The 20,253-nt window shown below is 38.7% G+C and overlaps 1 protein-coding gene across 1 annotated transcript in view; it reads right to left on the bottom strand.

Annotated features, from left to right (window-relative positions):
• Window positions 1–4,642, bottom strand: part of LOC306997766 (leucine-rich repeat and fibronectin type III domain-containing protein 1-like protein) — a 57,108-nt gene extending 52,466 nt beyond the window's left edge. Inside the window, exon 1 of the mRNA XM_079611235.1 lies at window positions 3,256–4,642. Coding sequence (XP_079467361.1) covers window positions 3,256–4,634 — 1,379 coding nt within the window. The 5' untranslated portion in view covers window positions 4,635–4,642. The remainder of the gene's footprint in view (window positions 1–3,255) is intronic.
• Between the last annotated feature and the right edge of the window lie 15,611 nt (window positions 4,643–20,253).

Raw genomic sequence — 20,253 nt, 5'->3', positions numbered from 1 at the left:
CATCAGACACCTCTATAAGCAAAGCCACTTTCAACGATTTTCAACGACAATTAAGGCACATTTTTGTTAACTCTCCTGTACACATTAGCTTATGACTATACTAGCACCATGATACTTTCAACCAAATGATAGCATTGAATGTGATTTGGATTACTTAGATAAGAGCCTACCTAAATGTGCATTTTTTCACTGCTTACAAAATAAAATACTTTTCTACTATATAGTATTCGAAGTACACCAAAAAAGTAATATGTCCAAATATTTCCGGAAAAAAGTGAGCAAAAAATACCCGAATGTCCTACTTCCGATGAAACTTTACTATCCCATGAGGCCACGTGAGAGGATTTATGAATGGCAGTGAAGCAATTTGAGTCTAGCAAGTCTTTTGTCAATAATTTTGAAATGGAAAATGTGAAGGAACCCTGTAGCTATTCTTATTCATACTATATAGAACATACTTTTACTTAACAGTCAGTAAATTCAGATTCAAATACCTACTCAGACAGCATGCAATTTCAGATACACCGCATGTTTACGTTTTTGTTCACATTTTGCCTCTACTTCGTTCCGATGTTCTTGGATGTTATTCTGACATCTACTGGCCTGGATGAATAAAGTTTTTTCTACTGCAGCCACTTCACACTAAAGCCATCTGTCCCCAAGACTTTTTAAACTTGGCTTTGTGATTGTAAAATTCAAAGTTTGCCTTGATAAACGTTGCCTTTTCATTTACTCTCTATTTTACTTTCAATTCATATTCATTTCAAATTCAGAAATATAATTAAAACTTCAAGGTCATCAATTCATTTCTGAATGATGCACAACCTTGGCAAACACATGCATTTAACAAATTACTAAAGTGTTGTTACCTCTATGTTTGCCTATTCATAACATACATATTCATACTCGCATACCTGCAGTCTTTTTGGTGTAAGGCTGGTGTTTGGTTGGGCTCTTTGTTTTCATGTGACATGTGATCCCCATATTTCCCTTTTGTTCATGCCATGTGTTTTTTTCTTATTATTTGTATTATATTCTCATTAGTTTCATTACATTCAGGTGTTCCTCAATTGCTCATTAGTAGTCTGTGTATTTATAGCCCTGATTTTGCCATGCGTTTTTGTCAAGCTTTATCCTCTTTTGATGGAGTCAACTCCTGTGAGTTTCATGTCAACACCATGCTTTAGTCAAGTTTAAGTTATGTTTAATTTCAAGTTGTTGCTTTGTTTGTACACTTTTTTTTTAATCATGCATTTGGGCTCAGAAAATTGACGCCGCTTTAGTGGAACCATTACAGAAAGCTCAATGTTACACAAATGAAAACAAAAGCAAATGGCATGAACACAAGGGAAACATGGGCATCACGTGACACTTGAAAACAAAGAGCCCAACCAAACACCAGCCTTACAACAGGCAGCCTTTCATTTATGGGATAAAAAAAATGCATAAAGTAACATGTGCTGGTTCAGAGTGTTCTTGTCCCCTCCAGCTGTTCTCTAGTGTGAAAAGAAAGCAGAAACCTATTTTGATATGTCTCTATTCGTCTGTTCTTTCGGAGAGGCTGTTCAAGATGTTACTCTTAGCTGTCAGTGGTACATGTACTTCCTGTGGCATGCTGTCAGAGGGAAGTCTGGCCAGTATCATCACTGATAAAAGAGCACAAGTGCCTGTCCAAATCCAGCATCTTTATGGATTTTTAACAGTTTTTGTATTTATTTACCCGTATCATGACTCTGACTTTAATAGAGAAATATATGGTACAATGTGGCCTAGACAAACCTATCGACACGCTTATTCGATCAGAAGGAGGAGCATTGTGGAGATTTGGTTAAAAGGTCAAAAAAGAAAAGAGAAAGCTTAAGCAAAAGTGACTGGATGCCTTTTTTAGAATCAATTGCTCGGTTTTAATGCACATGAGGTTTGGCAAGCTGGACTTCTCCTTGGGATGACCCAGTTTCTCAGAATTTCATAGTAATCCACTCTTAAACGAATAGTTCAGCTAAAAAATATATATATGTGCTGCTTATGCTCTACTTACGCATGCAGTGTGAAGTTATATGATAGCTTTATATGAATCAAAATTATAATTTGTTATTCCCTTTTCTAAAATCGTCCCCTCTGGACTCCTTTTGTGCTACAGGGAAGAAAGAAAATAATATAGGTTTGGAAGGAGGGCCAATAAATAATGACAGCATTTTCACTTTGGGTGTAGTTTAATATTTTAGGGCCCTTGAATAATTTTAAGCCATCTTTATATTATCTGCATAGAGATAGCAATGTAGGGAATGTCATTGGTATAATTAATTTGGATTAATGTATAATTTTCATTAGTGCCCCGTGCCTTTTTCTTCAAATCCAGCATGTACGGAATGTTCTTGTATCCCTGACCCAACAATACAGCTACCAGTATCAATGATTCATAAAGCCAAAGTAGCCTATCTTTCATCCATTCAGTTTTTCTTTTCTTCCAGGAAATGTGTTTAGCTTTTATGGCCATTCGTTTCACTGTAGCATATTGCCCAAGGTTGTGAGATGGATGCTAATTCACGGTCTTCCCCAGCACCCAGACTAATTAAACATACAGAACAGCTGTGAATGAGAAGATATCACAATTGGTGTGGATTCTAAACATTAGAAAAAAAAGACAAATTAGCCTGGTTTGTGCCCACCTCTCCCAGCACGTATTTAGTTTTCTCTTTCACGTCAAAAAGAATCATCTGTTAGTCTGACCATAGAGTCATCTTCTCTGATATGTCTGTCTTCTTTCATGAATGGGATTTCGGAGGCTCAAAGAACATTGTGCACAAACACTTTGAATTTTGGATATCCCACAGCTTTAGAAAGTGCTCTGGGAATACATGGCCCATAAACAGTGCAACTTCTGACAGATGAAGCAAAGATTTTCTCTTTTATCGTGACAAAGACATCCTGCAGTGCAAAACAGATAAAGTTGCACCTTTTGTCACACTGAAAAATGAAGCATAAGGCAGGTCCGTGGAGATGAAGGCCATTGATTATTAAATTAAATGATACAGTAAATAAACAGCAACAATATTTAAAGCGAGTCCCAGTAATGAAATCAATTGAGATACTTAACAACACATGAACATCATATCATTGTAATACACTTATATAGGAGAAGACTAGATATGTTATTAGATGCCCAATTGCACCACACTAACATTGCTATGTTAACACAAGCATTTAGCCTTTTATAACTGTAATTAGATTTCACAAAATAATGAGACACCTTACCTGTAGACCAAGGTGTCATCTGCCGAGCTGTTGTACTGAATCTGATACATCCTGATTCCAGGGAAATGTTGTTGCGAAGGCCACCTGATGAGTGCAGAATTTGCCGTAAGCTCAGCAAGTAGCACCTTCCTTTCCTGAGACCTGGTCTCATTGCTGACTGATGAAGTCGACTTAGCAGAGGTTAGAATATCGGATGGACCTGGATCAGGTTCTCGGATCCGGTTAGTGCTGTTAGCTAAGTGTGGCAGCGGGCTGACCACCAATTCCACCGTGCCTGTAGATTCCCCCGCAGCATTTGACGCAATGCAGGTAAAGACTCCCGTATCCTTCAAGGAAGTGATGTTGATCTCCAAGCTCCCGTTGCTAAAGCTTAAAGTACGGGAGGTGTTGGCGATTAGACGGCCCTCTGGGGAGATCCAGTGAACGTCTGGGTCTGGGTCACCATTGGCCTTGCATTTCAGGCTGGTGGGTTGACCTTCCATGACAAAGGTTTTGGGAGATTTCCTTGTAATCACAGGGGGATCACAGATGAACTCCTCTTCTGGAATTGTCCAGAAGTACTTTGCCATAAGGTCGGGAGGTGACGCGCACGTTTCCAGGTCATCCTCTCGCGTTACCCTTCTTAGCCAGAGTAGTTCACAGTTACAATGTAGTGGGTTTCCTCCAAAACTTAGGACGAGGGAGGAAAGGGGTGACCCTTTTGACTTGGCATAAACTGGTATCCTAAGGAACAATGGGTCAGGGGGTATTTTCTTTAGCTTGTTGGATGTCATATCCAGACGTGCTAGTTTGTGTAGGTTCGAAAAGACTCCTAGAGGGACATGCTCTATGAGGTTATGGTCCATGTTGAGAGTGTTTACATTGGTGAGGCGTCCTATAGTGTCCCATGGGATATCCACCAGGTTATTGTACGAAAGATCCAGGTCCTCAAGAGTCCCCAAGAAGTCATCGAATGCATGTGGCGAGATGTTGTGCAGTTGATTGCTGGCAAGGATAAGGTGCCGTAGGTTGGTGAGTCCACGGAAGTGGTCGTCCGTGATGACGCTTATGCGGTTACTGTCCAGGTGCAGTGCACGCAGCCGCTTAAGATCGGCAAAAGCATAAGGCAAAATCTGGCTGATGGTATTGCGGGACAGCGTCAGGTGCAAGAGACTGGTCATGTTTGCGAAATCCCTCCTCCTTACTGCGGTGATAAAGTTCTCTGTGAGACGCAGCTCCACTGTACGCCGGTCGATGACTGTTGGCACAAAAAGCAGGCCAGTCTTGGCACAGAGGATGGCTAGAGATGGCGACAGGTTCTGGCACATGCAACGCTTGGGGCACAGCTGCCCCGAAGCAGACACAGCCAGCAGCAGTAGGGAGAAGATCAGCCACTCCATCTCTCGGGGGGGAACTGCAAGACAAGCAAACACAGTGTGCCAGTGTGACAACATGTAAATCTACAGCTGAAGTTCTAAGCCAATGACTTTGTAAAATGCAATGGCACTGTATTGGATGAATAGCCCTAATCAACAACATCACGTTGCTAACACTGGCCTAGGGTAAAGGCAATAGTTTTTAAAGTATGTTTTAGTCACTGGGATCTTAGAGATTCCAAGGCTCTATTAATACCGAATGTACTAAATACTTTATTTTAATAGGGACAGTACATAAAACATGATTTCAGCCAAAAGCTGAGAAATATGCATTGCAAATACATATATACATATGTATGCAGACATATATACACCCATAAAAGAACACTAGATACCTATTTTAGGAATACTTCCAACCCTGGCAGCATATCTAAACTAGTGCTTAACCATCATTGTGAAAGGCTTTATAACATGTACTGCTTTAATTTCAATTGGCAACATGTCAAAACAATCAAATAGATCCCAAACAGAAAAAAAAGTGATTAGAATGAATGGCAACCACATTTCCAAAATAGTGCACTACTTCTTTTTAGTAAAACTGAGAGGTGAGGCTTCAATAATATCTGGCTCTGGGCTTTGATTAAGTCAGAGATTCATATTAAAATAAGTTGAAGGGAAAATAATAAGTTATTTAAATTGCTCTCATTGTTTTTAGACATAATTTTTTGGGGCCTCTGAGAGAGAGAAAAAAAAATCAATACATTATAAAGGTTACAAAAATAGGTTATTTCTTTCGACGTGCATCACAGCTTACAAGATACAATGTCAAAAGAAAGAATCCTATCACCACTGCAAAAGCAGAATATGGCTTTCCAATGTTATGGTTACACAGTCATTTAAAATCAACTCATAAGTAAGTTTGTGTGGAGATGATGCAAGGTGGCAGAAATATGTAAGTCCTTCAAACTACATTAGCAAGTCTGCACTGCAAAAAAGAACAACAACAAAAAAAGAAATACAGCATGTTTTCCTATATCAAACTAGATTGCTTTGAGTACAAACATAGAAATATCAGAAGAAAAAAAAAAAATCACACATTTAATTGTGTTCTCCTCTCAATCACAATACAACCAGTTTTCATTTTAGAGATAACGTTCAATCAAATATCTGCACTTCATGAAATGTGTGCATCTCGGCAGGTCTTAAGGTAAGCGTATAATAGAGATAATCTTTCTGTATTAAGCTGCCACGCGACAGGACTGAAACCACAACATTACGGAAGCAAATCTGTCCTGCTAAAACAAAAAAGTATTTTGCTGAGATGCATCTTGTGTGAACTCTTTAATATGTATAGTTTTTTTATTGTGGTTATGCTATGACATCATTCAGCTGCTCCTCTTGTTGACAATATTGATGACAATTTCAGCTGCTATGGCCGTTGGTTTTTACAACATAACGGTCTGTGTGAGACTCGTTATCGGCCATTACATTGTGTGTGACTTTGGAAAAAGGAATCATCCACACTGAATGAATAAATCATGCCACTGTCTTCAATAAGTTAATTGTTTTATTTTTTCTATTTAGGTATTTAGAACACAGATTCAATCCAATGTAACCATGGATTTAATTATAGTTGCCTTGAGTGAGCCAAACGGATTTGCATCTCATACAACACAACATCCATGTTCAAAAAATAAATCGGATAAATCAGATAAATTCTCTCATTGGACTTGTTTGAAGACTTGTTTCATAGAAAGTTATCTCTGATGTACCCATCTGATTTGGCATCCAGTTAAATGTGTGTTTTTCTGCACCACTGGCGTCAGCAAAAAGCCTGAAGTTCTTTGTACTTCATTGCTGAATTATCTGGATTTAATTGTTGATGATGTGACATGATTCTGGATTGTTCTTCAAAGCTCCTCTCGGATTTGCAGTTATAAAAACAGGTCTGTAAGCTCAAAACTGAGCAGAAGTAGGTTTATTTAACTAACACGATTCGATGGCAGCTTCAAAAACAGTATAAAAGACACAATTTAAACTACCATTCAAAGTTTAGTGCACATCTGATCCGTGTTAGTGTTTTGCTTGAGTTGGACTTTACTTTGGTGTGTTCTTTGGTCATTCTCTTCTGTTGCCATGGTTTTTTATTTGCCCTCATGTGTTCCACCTGTGTCTTGGTAATTATTTTGTTTAGCCCCAGGCTGTGTCCAAAATTGCCCCCTATACCCTTAAATAGGGCACTATTTGAGGGGACAGCCATTTGTAGTGGTGTCCGAAACCATATGATGTTATCAAGTGCACTCATTCAATCCCATAATGCAACACAATAACGAGTGTACGACTGATGGATACTCAAAGGCTAGAAAATACCCACAAGGCACTGTGAGGGTTGTGCCGAATGAATTCCTGCATCTTGCCAGAAGATTGCGCTCACAGCTGAATCATCCATCCATCCATTTTCCGAACACAATTTCGAACACAGGTTTAGTCTTGTTCTGATGTCCTCATATGTTAGTGTTTTTTTTTCTTTTTTTTTCTGTTTCTCGAGTTTTGTTTCCTATTAGCATAAGAAGTGTGTCCCTGGGTTTATTTTGATTACAAAGAGAAACTGCTTGCAAACTGATCAAGCTCTTTTGTTTTCGTCTCTGTTTGCAACACCTGCGTGACATTCGGGGGCGAAGTGACACATTTATAAAGTTACAAAATATTTATATTTCAAATAACTCTTGAAATTAATCTTTTGAACTCGAACCCTCTATTCACTGAAAAATCTTTTAAAAAAATTGAGCATAATCTCCACACAAAAAAAGTCTTCAGCATTTTTTCTACATGATTTTAAGAAATGTTTATTGAGGACCAAAATCAACATATTATAATTATTTCTATAAATTATATATAAAAAGAACAGTTAAAATAAACAGTCAAAATAAATAGTTCTTTACATTTCTTATAATATTTCACTACACACACGCACACACACACACACACGCACACACACACACACACACACACACACACACACACACACACACACACACACACACACACACACACACAGTTTTTACTGTATTTGCTCAAGAGACTTCTTTCAAAACCATTAAAAAAGCTTACAAACCTCAAACATTTGAACAATAGTGTACATTGTTTAAAAAAAATTAACACTTGTTGAAATGCAAGGGTAAAGACAAACTATTGTATAATGTATATATTGGTCATGATTCAGACAAATAATCCTGAATATCAAAATATCAAAATACTGTAATATTCACTCGGAATTAGTAAAATATTAGTTAATGGCAATTCAGATACAAACCTAAATACTCTGCAGAACAGTAACCAGTCCTTCTTCTTACTGTAAACATCTCCATCTGTAAGCAGCTTATATTTAAAGAACGAATGGTGGATAAAACTACCTGAAGTAGAAGGAGAGAGTGACACTTCTCCACTTTACTCTGATGTAAGTGAGAGGCGGTAAGTGATTTCCGGAGTCTTTCTACCGTTCCGTGCCTCTGCGACTGACAGAATTCCTAGCCCAGAGAGCTCTGATGCAATGGAGATGGATTACCAAGTCCATGTTTCTTTCTACCAGAGTGCCCATGGGCCCTGTGAGGTAAAAGTGTGGTGAATCGATATGAACTTCCTTTTCCTGGAAGGCATGGAGAAAAAATAGCCTTGCAGACTCTCAGAACTCTGACCAGATGCACCATTATTTTTAGCTTGTTTTGTTTTTGTCCGTCCATTCAAAAGCGGGCGCATATTAGTTGCAACTGCTTTGCTGCAATGCATCGTGTATCATCATATGACTCAACCCCCTTTGTGCTTCAATCAGTGTCATCCAGTGGAGAGCTCTAGAATCAAGCAATCACAGTAATCACATGCTGCCTCGGGACTCGAGACGTGACCCGCAGGGCGGATGTCATACTTGTCTGTCACTCACAGTGTGCGCCGAATTATGAATTGAACGAAGGCTACTGTATAGAGCTTTTCAATTAAAAATTCTCAAAGGATTTAATTTGGCACAATGGAGGCCCAGTCGGGTGTCATCAAAGACGGAGACCCCTTTGGGGTGCACCAAATTAGCTCGCGAAACCGAGTTAAAATGTAAAAATACAACTCTGCGACCAGCAGAGGCACAGACCTGAGCTTTTTACACTGGATATGCAGCTGTCTCCAGCACTCATTCATCCCGGGTAAAATTATGCCCATTAGTTCATGTTGCTATGACAATCCAAAACAGAGAGTGCATTAATCACACCCCATTATCAGGCATTTTATTTTAACAGTGGGCCTGTGGTTTGCTTCTGAGTATTGAACGCTGATCTGAATTATATCAACACAATGACAACCTGCAGAAACAGGCGTTTTTTTTTGTTTTTTTTCTGAGCCAAAACAGATGCTTCGAATACATAACGCATTCAAATAACAGCAGTTAGCCATTTCCACTGATTCCATGGCCTTTGAATCCATCACAATCCTCCTAGTTACTGAAGGCCTCATTTGACTGCAGATGTTCCCTGGTCCATTTAACATGGCTCGAGTTTCCAGTGGATTCATATATTCACAGTTTGAAAGTCTTCTCATTGAAGAATGTGGAGACGTTGTACGCTCGCACACTCATGCAGGATGGGTTGTTAATTGTTTGTTCTGTGTTAAGTCTCAGAGGGAGACGATGCCCTGGATATCCTTGGCACTGGAGCATGAGTAACTTCCAGACTTGTTTCAAATGTTCAAAGCAGTTCTTTAGGTGGTCTACAAAACCCACGGCTCCTTTACAAAATCATTTGTTTCGTTTGTGGTACTTCATAGCATTAATTTCACAGAGCTCAATATGTATTTAACCCTGAACATGTATTTAATTAGTAACGGGACAATTTACAAATGGTTCATAAAACATTAAAGGCCCCGTTCATATGCAAATGTATTCCTAAACATTTGAAAATGCTATTTAAAATTACAATTGATAAAATGTATCGGTTCTCATTGATGACTCATTTTGCACTGCACATATTTATATATATGCATTGTGTAGTGCACACACACACACACACACACACACATATGTGTGTGTGCGTGTGTGCGTGTGTGTGTGTGTGTGTGTGTGTGTGTGTGTGTGTGTACAGTATATGCCTATATGCAGTTGTTATGTACTTTATTTTAGTACTATAGTATTATATCAGAGGGGAACAGTCAGGGCTAAACTATGTTTAAAAATAATATTTAAAAACTTAGACAATAAATATTTTTGAGGAAAAAACCTTTCAAATCTGCCTATTCAATTTATGTTGTGTTGTCTGCATGCCTATTTTCTCCATATTAGGATTTTTCCACCTAACGCTTTCAGCTCTATGATTGGTGGTCCAGCTGTCGAATTACAGAGGGCCAAGCCATTGCAAGCCAATGAGAGACACATTTTAAATGACAGGAAAATGTACCAATCACATCAGCTCTCTATATGGGTGGGGCTTGTTTTCACAAGTTATGCCCGCTGTGAGGAACATGATCGGAGAAAAAACATAAATAGCTAGTGCTATTCGCTATAGAGCAAATAGCATTAGTGAGGCGGACATTGTTGCTAATTTATTATCCATGTCATTTTCAAGATTAACTTTTAAAGAAAAGCTGGATTTAATCTGCAAAGGAAGACCCACACCAGAGCTTAATTTGGTGCGGAAAGCCATGTGAAAGCATGTACGCCCCGGCAATTCGGCTTTTAAGCGAAACCCCAGGATGGCAGCATCAACCAAGAAGGATATTTAAGAAGTTATTTAAAATAGAACAGGTCACGTGCCAAAATATACAATTTTGGCCACCGCTGCCACTGTTTTATTTATGTTAAGCTTCATTTGAGAAAAGTAATTTTGCAGAATTATACCGGTCAATCTGTAAATTTACCAACTCGGCAATCATTATGCACAATTGCTGTAATTCTGCATAATAGTTAAATTTTTCCAAAATAAACCATACGTTTATTATGGTCTGTTACATACATTTAATCATCTGCTGTCTAATGGTATTATAAATGATCAACATTGGTTCCAAAATGCCACGATCGCTGTTCAAGGTCTATGATGCCTGTCATTAATATGCTTTGGTCTGAGCGCTAAATAAAATTTTGTTTTGTGCGTCATGCATTTTGAAACCTGGCCATGTTGTCACCATATTCAGCTTAAATGCACTTTGAGATTGTGTGACGATGCAATTATTTGTAATGAGGATTTGCATTTTATTACATATAGGTTTATTTTGGTGATAACCCTCGAACTCACTTCGCTGACTGCTTGTTGCATTTCTAGTCAAAAGTAACTAATGCAAAAGAAGAGGACATCATATTATGCTGAGTTTACTTTTTCCTGACGAGGGAAGGGGGTGAGAGGGCCAAGGTTCAAGAGTCACACTAAACTATTCTGACATGTTGTTGCCAACACTTACACACTCATATGCTAATGTCCACACACATAAGTACAGCTTGAACCTACTTTATTCATACATATTAATGCTGAAAATCTCTATCTCTACTTTGTGTTTGGTAAAGGTCACACTGTAGGACACAGAATAAATGAGCATGGAACCAGGTGCACATAAACAGTGCAGAATGAAATGACAGTAGGAGGCAAAACTTACACTATTTTTAAATCGAAGAATCTTTACTTCCTGCTGGGATCCTGATTAGCAAAATTATGCTAAGAGCACCAATAGATTGCCTGGTTAAAAATGTTATTTTTCACTCGACACCCATCAGTAACTGGCAAAATGTTTGACATGTAAGGTGAACGCATAAACAGTCATTTGTAGACGATAGCAAATATCTTTTTAAAAAGTGTCAGTCTGTATTTATGTCCATCTTTGCAGTCTAACCAATTCATAAAAATTCAAAATTCAAAGAAAAAGTCCTTGATTAACATAGCCTATATAAAAAAGTTTGGCCATTGAATTTGTCAAAATATGCTGATATTGGCGGTTTTCTGAATTAAACTCCATTAATTCAGAGATGTCAAAACACACACAGCCATGGAAATGTAAAGCTGGATCAAAAGAGGAAAAAAGGAAAAGTGGCAGTTTGGTTTGATGACCTAATGTGAATTACAGAGGGCATTCTTAAAGAGCGCTTTAATACACAAAGTGCTGCAGGAAGAGGAAACACAAACAACACATACTGAAACACATAATTGTCCGTGACCTTTGCGCAGGGCTCCTGCAGAACTGGGCAGCTCTTCAAAAGAGTGGTTTCAAGGAGAAAGGAAAGCAGTGGCATACTCTTTGAGACAAGCTTCTATTCAGCATCCCTACATGCAGCTGTCCCTCTAGGCCACTTTCTTTGATGTGATAAGAAAAATTATTTAAAGATATACACTGCCTTTTGAAGATAGCTTGCCATTTTCCATTTAGAGATATTCTTGTTGCTTTCCACAGTGACTGTAAGATTCTGTAACTGTCTGGGTTTGATCATTTAGGGAGTCCAGGGGGCACACTGCGCCTCTAGTGGCGAAAGCTAAAATTGCGATGTTATTTTTTGAGCGGGTCAATAAAATAAATAAAATGAATGAAAGTAATAAAAAAAAATGTATGACTATTTTGTGGGTAGAATTGTATAACCATGACTAAGCTCATATATGTTTACCCTGTATCGTAGAGTTTGTTGTTGTCATATCAGCGTGCATCACTTTTGTCCAAATCCTTTTTTAGACATTATTTTTTTCTATTTTTGCTTGTATAGAGCTGTCATTGTGATACTTAGACCTCACTGTTCCTCCACTGACTACCGTCACGGCTGTCTGAGTGACCAAAGAACTACCGGTATGTAAAGTCTTTGTAGTGACTCCTGTCAGCGTTTGCAAAGACCCGTTCGCAAAGACCCACTCCCCTTTAGTTACTGTTGCTATGTCCGACAAGCCATGCCGCTCTCACGCCATACATCATGTTCTCATGATGTGAATACATCGCGGAGCAAAGGGAACACTGACAGACAGAACAGAGCAGCTTAATTTTGATATGAATCAAAGAATCAACTTTCAGATTTGGTAATTTTAAACAATAAATACCTTTTTGTGGCTCTTTAAAGTGTCGAGACAGATCGCTGTAGTGGCTCAGTTAAAGCTGCTCCTGAACCGATCATTCATTATTTATTTGTTAATTTATAGCATCAAATAAAAATTAATGAACATCAGAAGGAATGTTGTTTAAACCGTGGAAAGATGTCAGTACACACCGTTTTTTGAGTTCAAATCCACCGACGTTAATCTACTAACTCTCCTGACTGCTTTGTGAGACAAAATGGCGGATTCGGCGGGTTGGGATTGGTCAGATTGCCTGTCAATCAAACTCCCTGTGAAGGGTGAATTGTGATGAAAGGTAAATATAGAGTGACATAAAAGTCGCATGAATTCCATTATGACTGCATTGCAAAACAATCCGACTTTTATCTGATTTAGGCTTTGTTCAATCTGCCAGCAAAATTCAGATTCTTTGCATATTCAGATTTTATCCAGGTGGATTTTTGCGCGACACGCAAAACGTCTTTTAACGCGACACTCTTAACGCGACACACAACAATCAAGTCAAAACTTGTGACGGAAATGCCGGAATTATTCATACGGTATTCAAACGGTACACTATGTCCAAAGATTTTGGCCATGTCTACAGCATGGAACATCACAATATATTTGTGAGTTTTTCTTGTGAGTTCTGCACTGCGGCTCGACATATTTTTCCTGCACGCGTTTTGAAAGCCTCATCAGATTCATGGGTACGCCTACAGTACATAATTTGCAAAGCAACCCATGTAGATAGGTTTGTTGTCTGGACGCACAGACCACAAAAAAATTATTAAAAAAATTGGGCCACTTTGGCTTAGAAAGCAATATCTAAGGTCAAAACTGATGTTCGATATTATCATCAATTCCAGATTTAATATTTATTTTGCATATATCCAGGATTGACTTTGCCCTTTTAAAACACTGTCTTTAAATCTCTAAGAAAAAGCTACTGTTTACCTGAATCTAATTCTTGAATCTAACCACTTGAATTCTAAATGAAGGAAAGCTGTGACTGTGCAACATTTTGTACTGTAGGTTTTAGTAGCAGCTGCATTCATTGATTGCCAATCCTAGCATCCCCAGGCCCTAAACATATATTCCAATATGTTAACTTGGAAATATATATATATATATATTTATAATTATAGCGTTTAAATATGTAGAATTCATGCAAATTCCTTCCCCATTGCATTGCAACAATTCTAAAGAACTTTCTGAAGACAAACTTCCAAATGCGACATGTAATACAATGGGACTCGGCCTGCCTGTAATATGTTTCTTTTAGTTGTTTTGGAGTGATATTCCACATCCTGTTCACTGCACATTTCATGTGCCCTCATTTTTCTGTCATTGATGTCTAACTTGTTCCCTCAGCTCACTATTCTGAATAGCAAAATAAAGACAGAGGCCTATTTAGACTAGAAACAAACCTAAAACTGCCACTGAACACAAGATTCACAATTTGACATCATCGAGCTCCAAACAACAACTCAGCAAAATGGAAAGGAAGTTTGCAGCTGTCATATCTCATTCTGTCCTCCAAATCACTTCTTTGTGGAGATTATACAATTCCATCCTTTTCAACTAAACAATAAATGCTGTAGCCATGTGATCTGCAAATCCATCATTGTTAAATAAACCTGATAGATAATACATGGAACGGTGAAATAAAGCAAAGCAGGCCCCACATTTGTGCACACATATATGCGATATAAGTACTTATTTTGTGGAACAGCTTGTGATTAGACATTATGTTAATGTAATAAAGTAGCTATATTAATGCAGTATGAATATGATCATATGGGCATGATGATGTAGTGTTAGCAATGAAAACTAAACTGTTAGAGTCATGGCATTTTCTCAGCCATTAAACATGAAGGTCAAACTTCGTTGCACACACAAACACACAAATACGATCTTATCAGCTCTTGAGACAGTAATTCAACACTCCAGAGCCCACGCTGATTTAAACCCCAAACGGTCCCTCTTCCAACACAGTAATCTTTCCCTAAACAAAAACCAAATCACTGATGTTTACAGCCATGTAAGGGTCATGCACCAATATCTAACACGGACACATAATGTGCACTTGGATGTTTAAAGTGGACAAATACAGTAGCAAAAACAACAATAATAGTAATAATTGTCTAATAAAAGTATTATCTGGCAAAAGGGACCAAGTGGACTGACACATAAATTGCCTAAAAAAGGGTGTACAATGCCCTGGAATGAACACCAGTCCATTTAGTCCATTAATGCCTTTCAAAAGCACTTTTATTCAACTGATATGAGGTTTTTGTTGGACAGACATAACAGACTGCCTGAATGGATGTATTCTAACCACAGTGATTTATACTAATGCATCTGAATCAAAACCTATTGTCTATTCAAACTCCATTTTGAAATCACTGTCAAATGAGTTCAAGAGGTTTCGCACAGTGAGAAAATCACTGCATGAAGCGCATCATTGTTATGATTGATCGCTTATATAAGTGCGCTCAAACAACAAGCCTCTATACCGACTGATAATTATATCAACTCGACGGCTTCATCAAAAATGCTGAGATAATTTAATCTGACCCAGTTTGTGTGATTTATTTTTCTAGGTCTTGAACTCAAGATGTATTTTTCAAGTCAATAATCCATCATAAGATGCTTAATCCTGCCCTACAAACATGCTCAGCGTTCAGCCGTTGTCCTCTCGGTTTGTCTGATGCTTCATGATGTGTCGGTTTCATAGTGAGATTCAACATAAGGAAAATGTAACCAGCGCATAAAAACTTGGTGCCCTTGAATGACTAAATTCTGCTAGGCGTTCTGCTGATGTTTGCTTTAATTAGCGCAGCGCCGCCTGGATACCCTCAGGAAAATAGACTTGGCAGAGAAGCGACTGGGTTTCGGTTCTGAGATAACCTCTCTCAGTCAGTGAACATATAATATCAGTCAGCTCCCTGCTCTACAGCCCAAATGACCCTGAAACGCTCTGCGGCCCATCCTCTCCAGATACTGTCATCGTCTACTCTCTTCCGTGGTGTCTGGGCGAGCATGTGAAGCTCTACCGCTGAATGAGGTCAGCCAGACAGATGTGGTCTTGACACATTACCGCTGGTTAGCATAGACAACCTTTCAGACCCCTACTGCTATTCATTCATTGCCCACACTGTGATAAGTTAGTTATATCAGCTGTTGCTGCCCTAACTCGCCATGTTTCAAACTCCTACTGTATATGTGCGTATAACTAAACAAACAAACACAACATCCATTCTCTAAACCGCTTGTCCTACGTAAGGTCTTCAGTGTCTTTTTGAGGAATACAAAAACGAACAGAACAAAACCAAAACAAAACATCCATTCTCCAAATCGCTTGTCCTATGTAGGGTCTTTAGTGTCTTAGGCAGAGGGACAAAACAAAACATCCATTCTCAAAACTAAATAAATCTATTCTCCAAACCTAGAACTCCTATTCTCTTGTGTTGGGTCTGGCGTTTTTAGCCAGCTGAAACCGCTAGGCGCTCTGCTGAAAATGCCTAGCTGTGGGCGCTTGAGAGCGTTTCGGCAGTTGAGACACTTTGCTTGATACAATGTAACGTATTTTCTCTGGCTCTTGTTTTGAATGATTTTGTTCCGTTATTGTGATTGTTGTTGTCATCTGTTGACGTTGTACAAGCAGAATGTGACGGTTGGTCAGTGTGGTATTAGTCCCGCCTCTCCTCCACTGTGATTGGACGGTTGGGTAAAAAGTGACAGTGATGAGTTTTACCCCAAAGTTGAACATTCTTCAACATTTACATTTAGTCATTTAGCAGACGCTTTTATCCAAAGCGACTTACAACTGAGGACTACAGCAAGCGAGTCATCGTGAAGAGGCAAAAATAACGCAAGAAGTGCTCAAAATACAAAGTTCAGGCATTGCTCAGAGTAACATTAGCCAAACAAGGGAGGGTTAAAGGAAGAGTTTTTTTTTATTAATTTTTTTATGTCAAGTGCTCACGGAAGAGATGAGTTTTCAGTTGTCTTTTGAATGTGGTCAGGGATTCTGCATTCCGGACGAGGGTAGGGAGATCATTCCACCAGCAAGGAACCGTGAATGAGAATGTTCTGGAGAGTGATTTTGTGGCTCTCTGTGATGGTACCACGAGCCGTCGCTCATTGACCGATCGCAGGCTTCTGGTAGGGATGTAGACTCGTAGTAGCGAGTGAAAGTAGGAGGGAGCTGAGCCTGTGGTCGATCTGTAAGCAAGCGTCAATGTCTTGAACTTGATACGAGCAGCGAGTGGTAGCCAGTGCAGAGAGATGAACAGAGGAGTGACGTGGGCCCTTTTGGGCTCGTTGAAGACAAGACGGGCTGCAGCATTCTGGATCATTTGTAGAGGTTTAATTGCACATGATGGAAGACCGGCCAGAAGAGCATTGCAGTAATCAAGCCTAGAGATAACCAAGGCCTGGGCGAGAAGTTGTGTTGCATGCTCAGTTAGGAAAGGCCTGATCTTCCTGATGTTGTGTGCAGTGCAAACCTGCATGATCGAGCTGTCTTTGTAATGTGGTCGCGCGAGCTGATCGCCTTCAACTCGCGGCGATCAGCGCTTCAGCGTAAAAAAAAAAAAGCTCAGCGCCTCGTTAGAGCTCATGGCGTTTTAAAAATGCGGTGCTCCCATTGAAAACAACTGAAAAAACACACCAGCGCGTGAAAAAAACGCTTTGGTGGACACATAGCTCCAACTAAGTACAGGGCTGAGTGTGTTTTTTGTTTATTTTTTATACACAATGATATTTTAATTAATTTGTAATAATATATAATATTAATTAATATTGGAAACATATAACGTTTTTTTTTTTATGTAATAGTTTCACAGCCCTATATACACTACACACTTGGATTGTAACAGTTATGTATTCCACCCCTTAAGGTATGAATGCACAAAACAATGCTGGGCACTGCACCAAAAAGTATAGCACCATTACTCACAAAACATCATATTTCTGCCCTATACAAAACAATTTAAGGACATGCAGACACAATCAACTGCTCTATGTACGGTACATTGACAGCACCATTTAGCTGACTTCATTCACTCAATGCATTCAGAGCACCTGCATCGGTTTCACGTGCGTCTGTGGCATTTCGGTCATATTATACCCAAAGAAAAATGATGTTTCGGACTATTGATGCGACATTTAGAGTCAGCTGCCACTGAAATGCTTTGGACTGAGGCTATTACCCAGAGGGCCTCACCAGTCAGCTCTGAAAGCATCATGTTTCTGGAGCTTTAAAGAACCCTTCACATTGAATTAGGCCAGGTAGGGTATGCGCCAGACCGTGGCAGGCCTGTTTTCCAGAAGGAACATACTTACTTCTTCTGTATTTCATTTTTTTTTCCTTTAGTTGACCTCTGACCTTAGCTGTGACTTTGTTGTGCTGGTTGCAGGTTTTTTTCACGAATGCTACTAGGCAGCAAGAACTGTATTTATTTTTCTTATACAACTATGACAGTAAAAATATTAATCCCTATGCCACCACGTATGAGTTATGACTAATGACTGAGGCAAAATAACAGCTAGAAACAGCTGTGGGAGGATATTAAATAACAGAAATATGAAAATTAGCTTGCAGTTTGAGTTGAATATAATACACGCCTGTTCTGTGACATGCAAATATAAAAGATGGAAAACATTAAGTATAAGAGTATGAGCTGAGGAGAATATTTTTTTATTATTAACTTACAGATTCCTATTTTAATGAAAAAGTAAACTCTAACAGCTTATCTTTGTCTTTTTGTCCATTATATTGCCACTCAAAAACAACATCATACGCCGCATAAAATCTAAATTGAATCATGTATGGAGAGCTTGGTGTGCCTTACAACTTGATTATGTAAACACATCATATCCAGATGATTAGACAATAGAAAGCAGTGCTTGACATGGATGTGTTTTGAATCACAGATCTGTTATTTTTGGATATGAAGTGATAAATGAGGAGAAAAAAACATTCAGGTAGATCTAGTTCTGATTTGTTTTCTAATCTTTTGAGTCATTTCGCAAGTAATGAAATCAGATTGGTTTGTTCAGACAGTGAAGTCAATATCCGTTACAGTACATGGTTTACATAGTAATGGATGCTGCATTTTGTAATGTATGAAGCTTATATGACATTGGGCATATAAAGAACTACTTGAAATCCGAGCTGAAAGTCCAAACGTGTGCAAAAACAAGAATCTGATTCCAAACGATACATAGCGTTATTTTCTAAACTCGAAAAAAAATGTTTTTTCTATTTTAAAGGTCCCATTTTTCCTGTATTTTTGAAGCTTTGATTGTGTTTACAGTGTGCAATATAACATGTGTTCATGTTTCGCGTGTAAAAAACACAGTATTTTTCACAAAATGTACTTATCTGTATACCGCTGTTTAAAAAGTATAATCTACCAGTTAGCTCCACTCAAGTTCGAACCCGAAGACGGACACGAGAGGCCGGGGAACAGAGTAGACGTGATAAATTTGAAGTTGCAAAAGAAAGAACGTCGTGGATCTGGAGGTGAGGTGAATTAACAGACTGCAATAGCCTGGACTTAAGTTGGACCCAACTCTTCAAATGTAATCAACATTTTCCTAAGTACTAGATGTGTTAGGCTATTTAACATGATATTTGAATAATTTAATTATATTATGATGGAATGAACGAAATTACTCGAAAAAAGATTCGTTCATTTTGCTGAACGAGATTCAAAGATCCGAGTCAGTAAAATGAACCGAACTTCCCACTACTACTGGTAGCTAAGCGCATGGGGCTAATGGAGCCTTCACGTGCTATGGAAAAGATGACATTTTCCACTTGTGAACTGGTATTTACCAGTGTGTTGTGTTCAAGTGCTTTTGTTGTCGTAATGTAGGCCTAGGGAAAAGATCCAGACCTGATATTTGGCTAAAACAATTTTAGATTGCTTAAGTCATCTGCCACAGCAAGAAGATGACTTATCAAAACTCAAACAGTAAATAATATGCTGTATATTTTCGGTATATAATGGTATTTTTAAAACTGACACTGAGTGTTAACGCATTATATTACAATTGGTAATGACACAACATGGTATAGGCTACAAAAACTATCCGCTTATAGTAGCAAAAAAAGAACGCTAAGTTGTGTACAATGCTTATTCACGACTCTTGCGTTGCTCTCCGCCATTTTGAAAAGGTCAAAGGTTATCTCATATCGGCAACTCGTGCATCAAAATATTCTACGAGCTGCCCTGTGGAAAATGCCACATGAGGGGGTGTTCATGTGCATTTTCCACGTCAGCTATTGGTATTTACCATAATTACCATAGCACGTGAAGGCTCCATAAGTGATGCGTCACCCCGTGTATTGTTGTGATTGGTCGTAGTGTTAGCCAATTCCGTGCAGTGAGATTTTCAAATGCATGCTTGGTGCCGCCCCTCGAGCAGGTCGATTTTCATGAATCAGACACCACCATTAATCTTTCATATTTAGGTCTGGATTTCCAAGTCTTCCAGTCTTCAGTGTCACATGATCCTTCAGAATCATTCTAATATGTCGTTTTGCTGCTCAAGAAACATTAGTATCAATGTTGTAAATGGTGGTACTCAATATT

This window comes from Phoxinus phoxinus, assembly GCF_949152265.1.
Source record: "Phoxinus phoxinus genome assembly, chromosome: 4".
NCBI lineage: Eukaryota > Metazoa > Chordata > Actinopteri > Cypriniformes > Leuciscidae > Phoxinus > Phoxinus phoxinus.
This window is presented reverse-complemented; position numbering and strand designations above follow the sequence as displayed.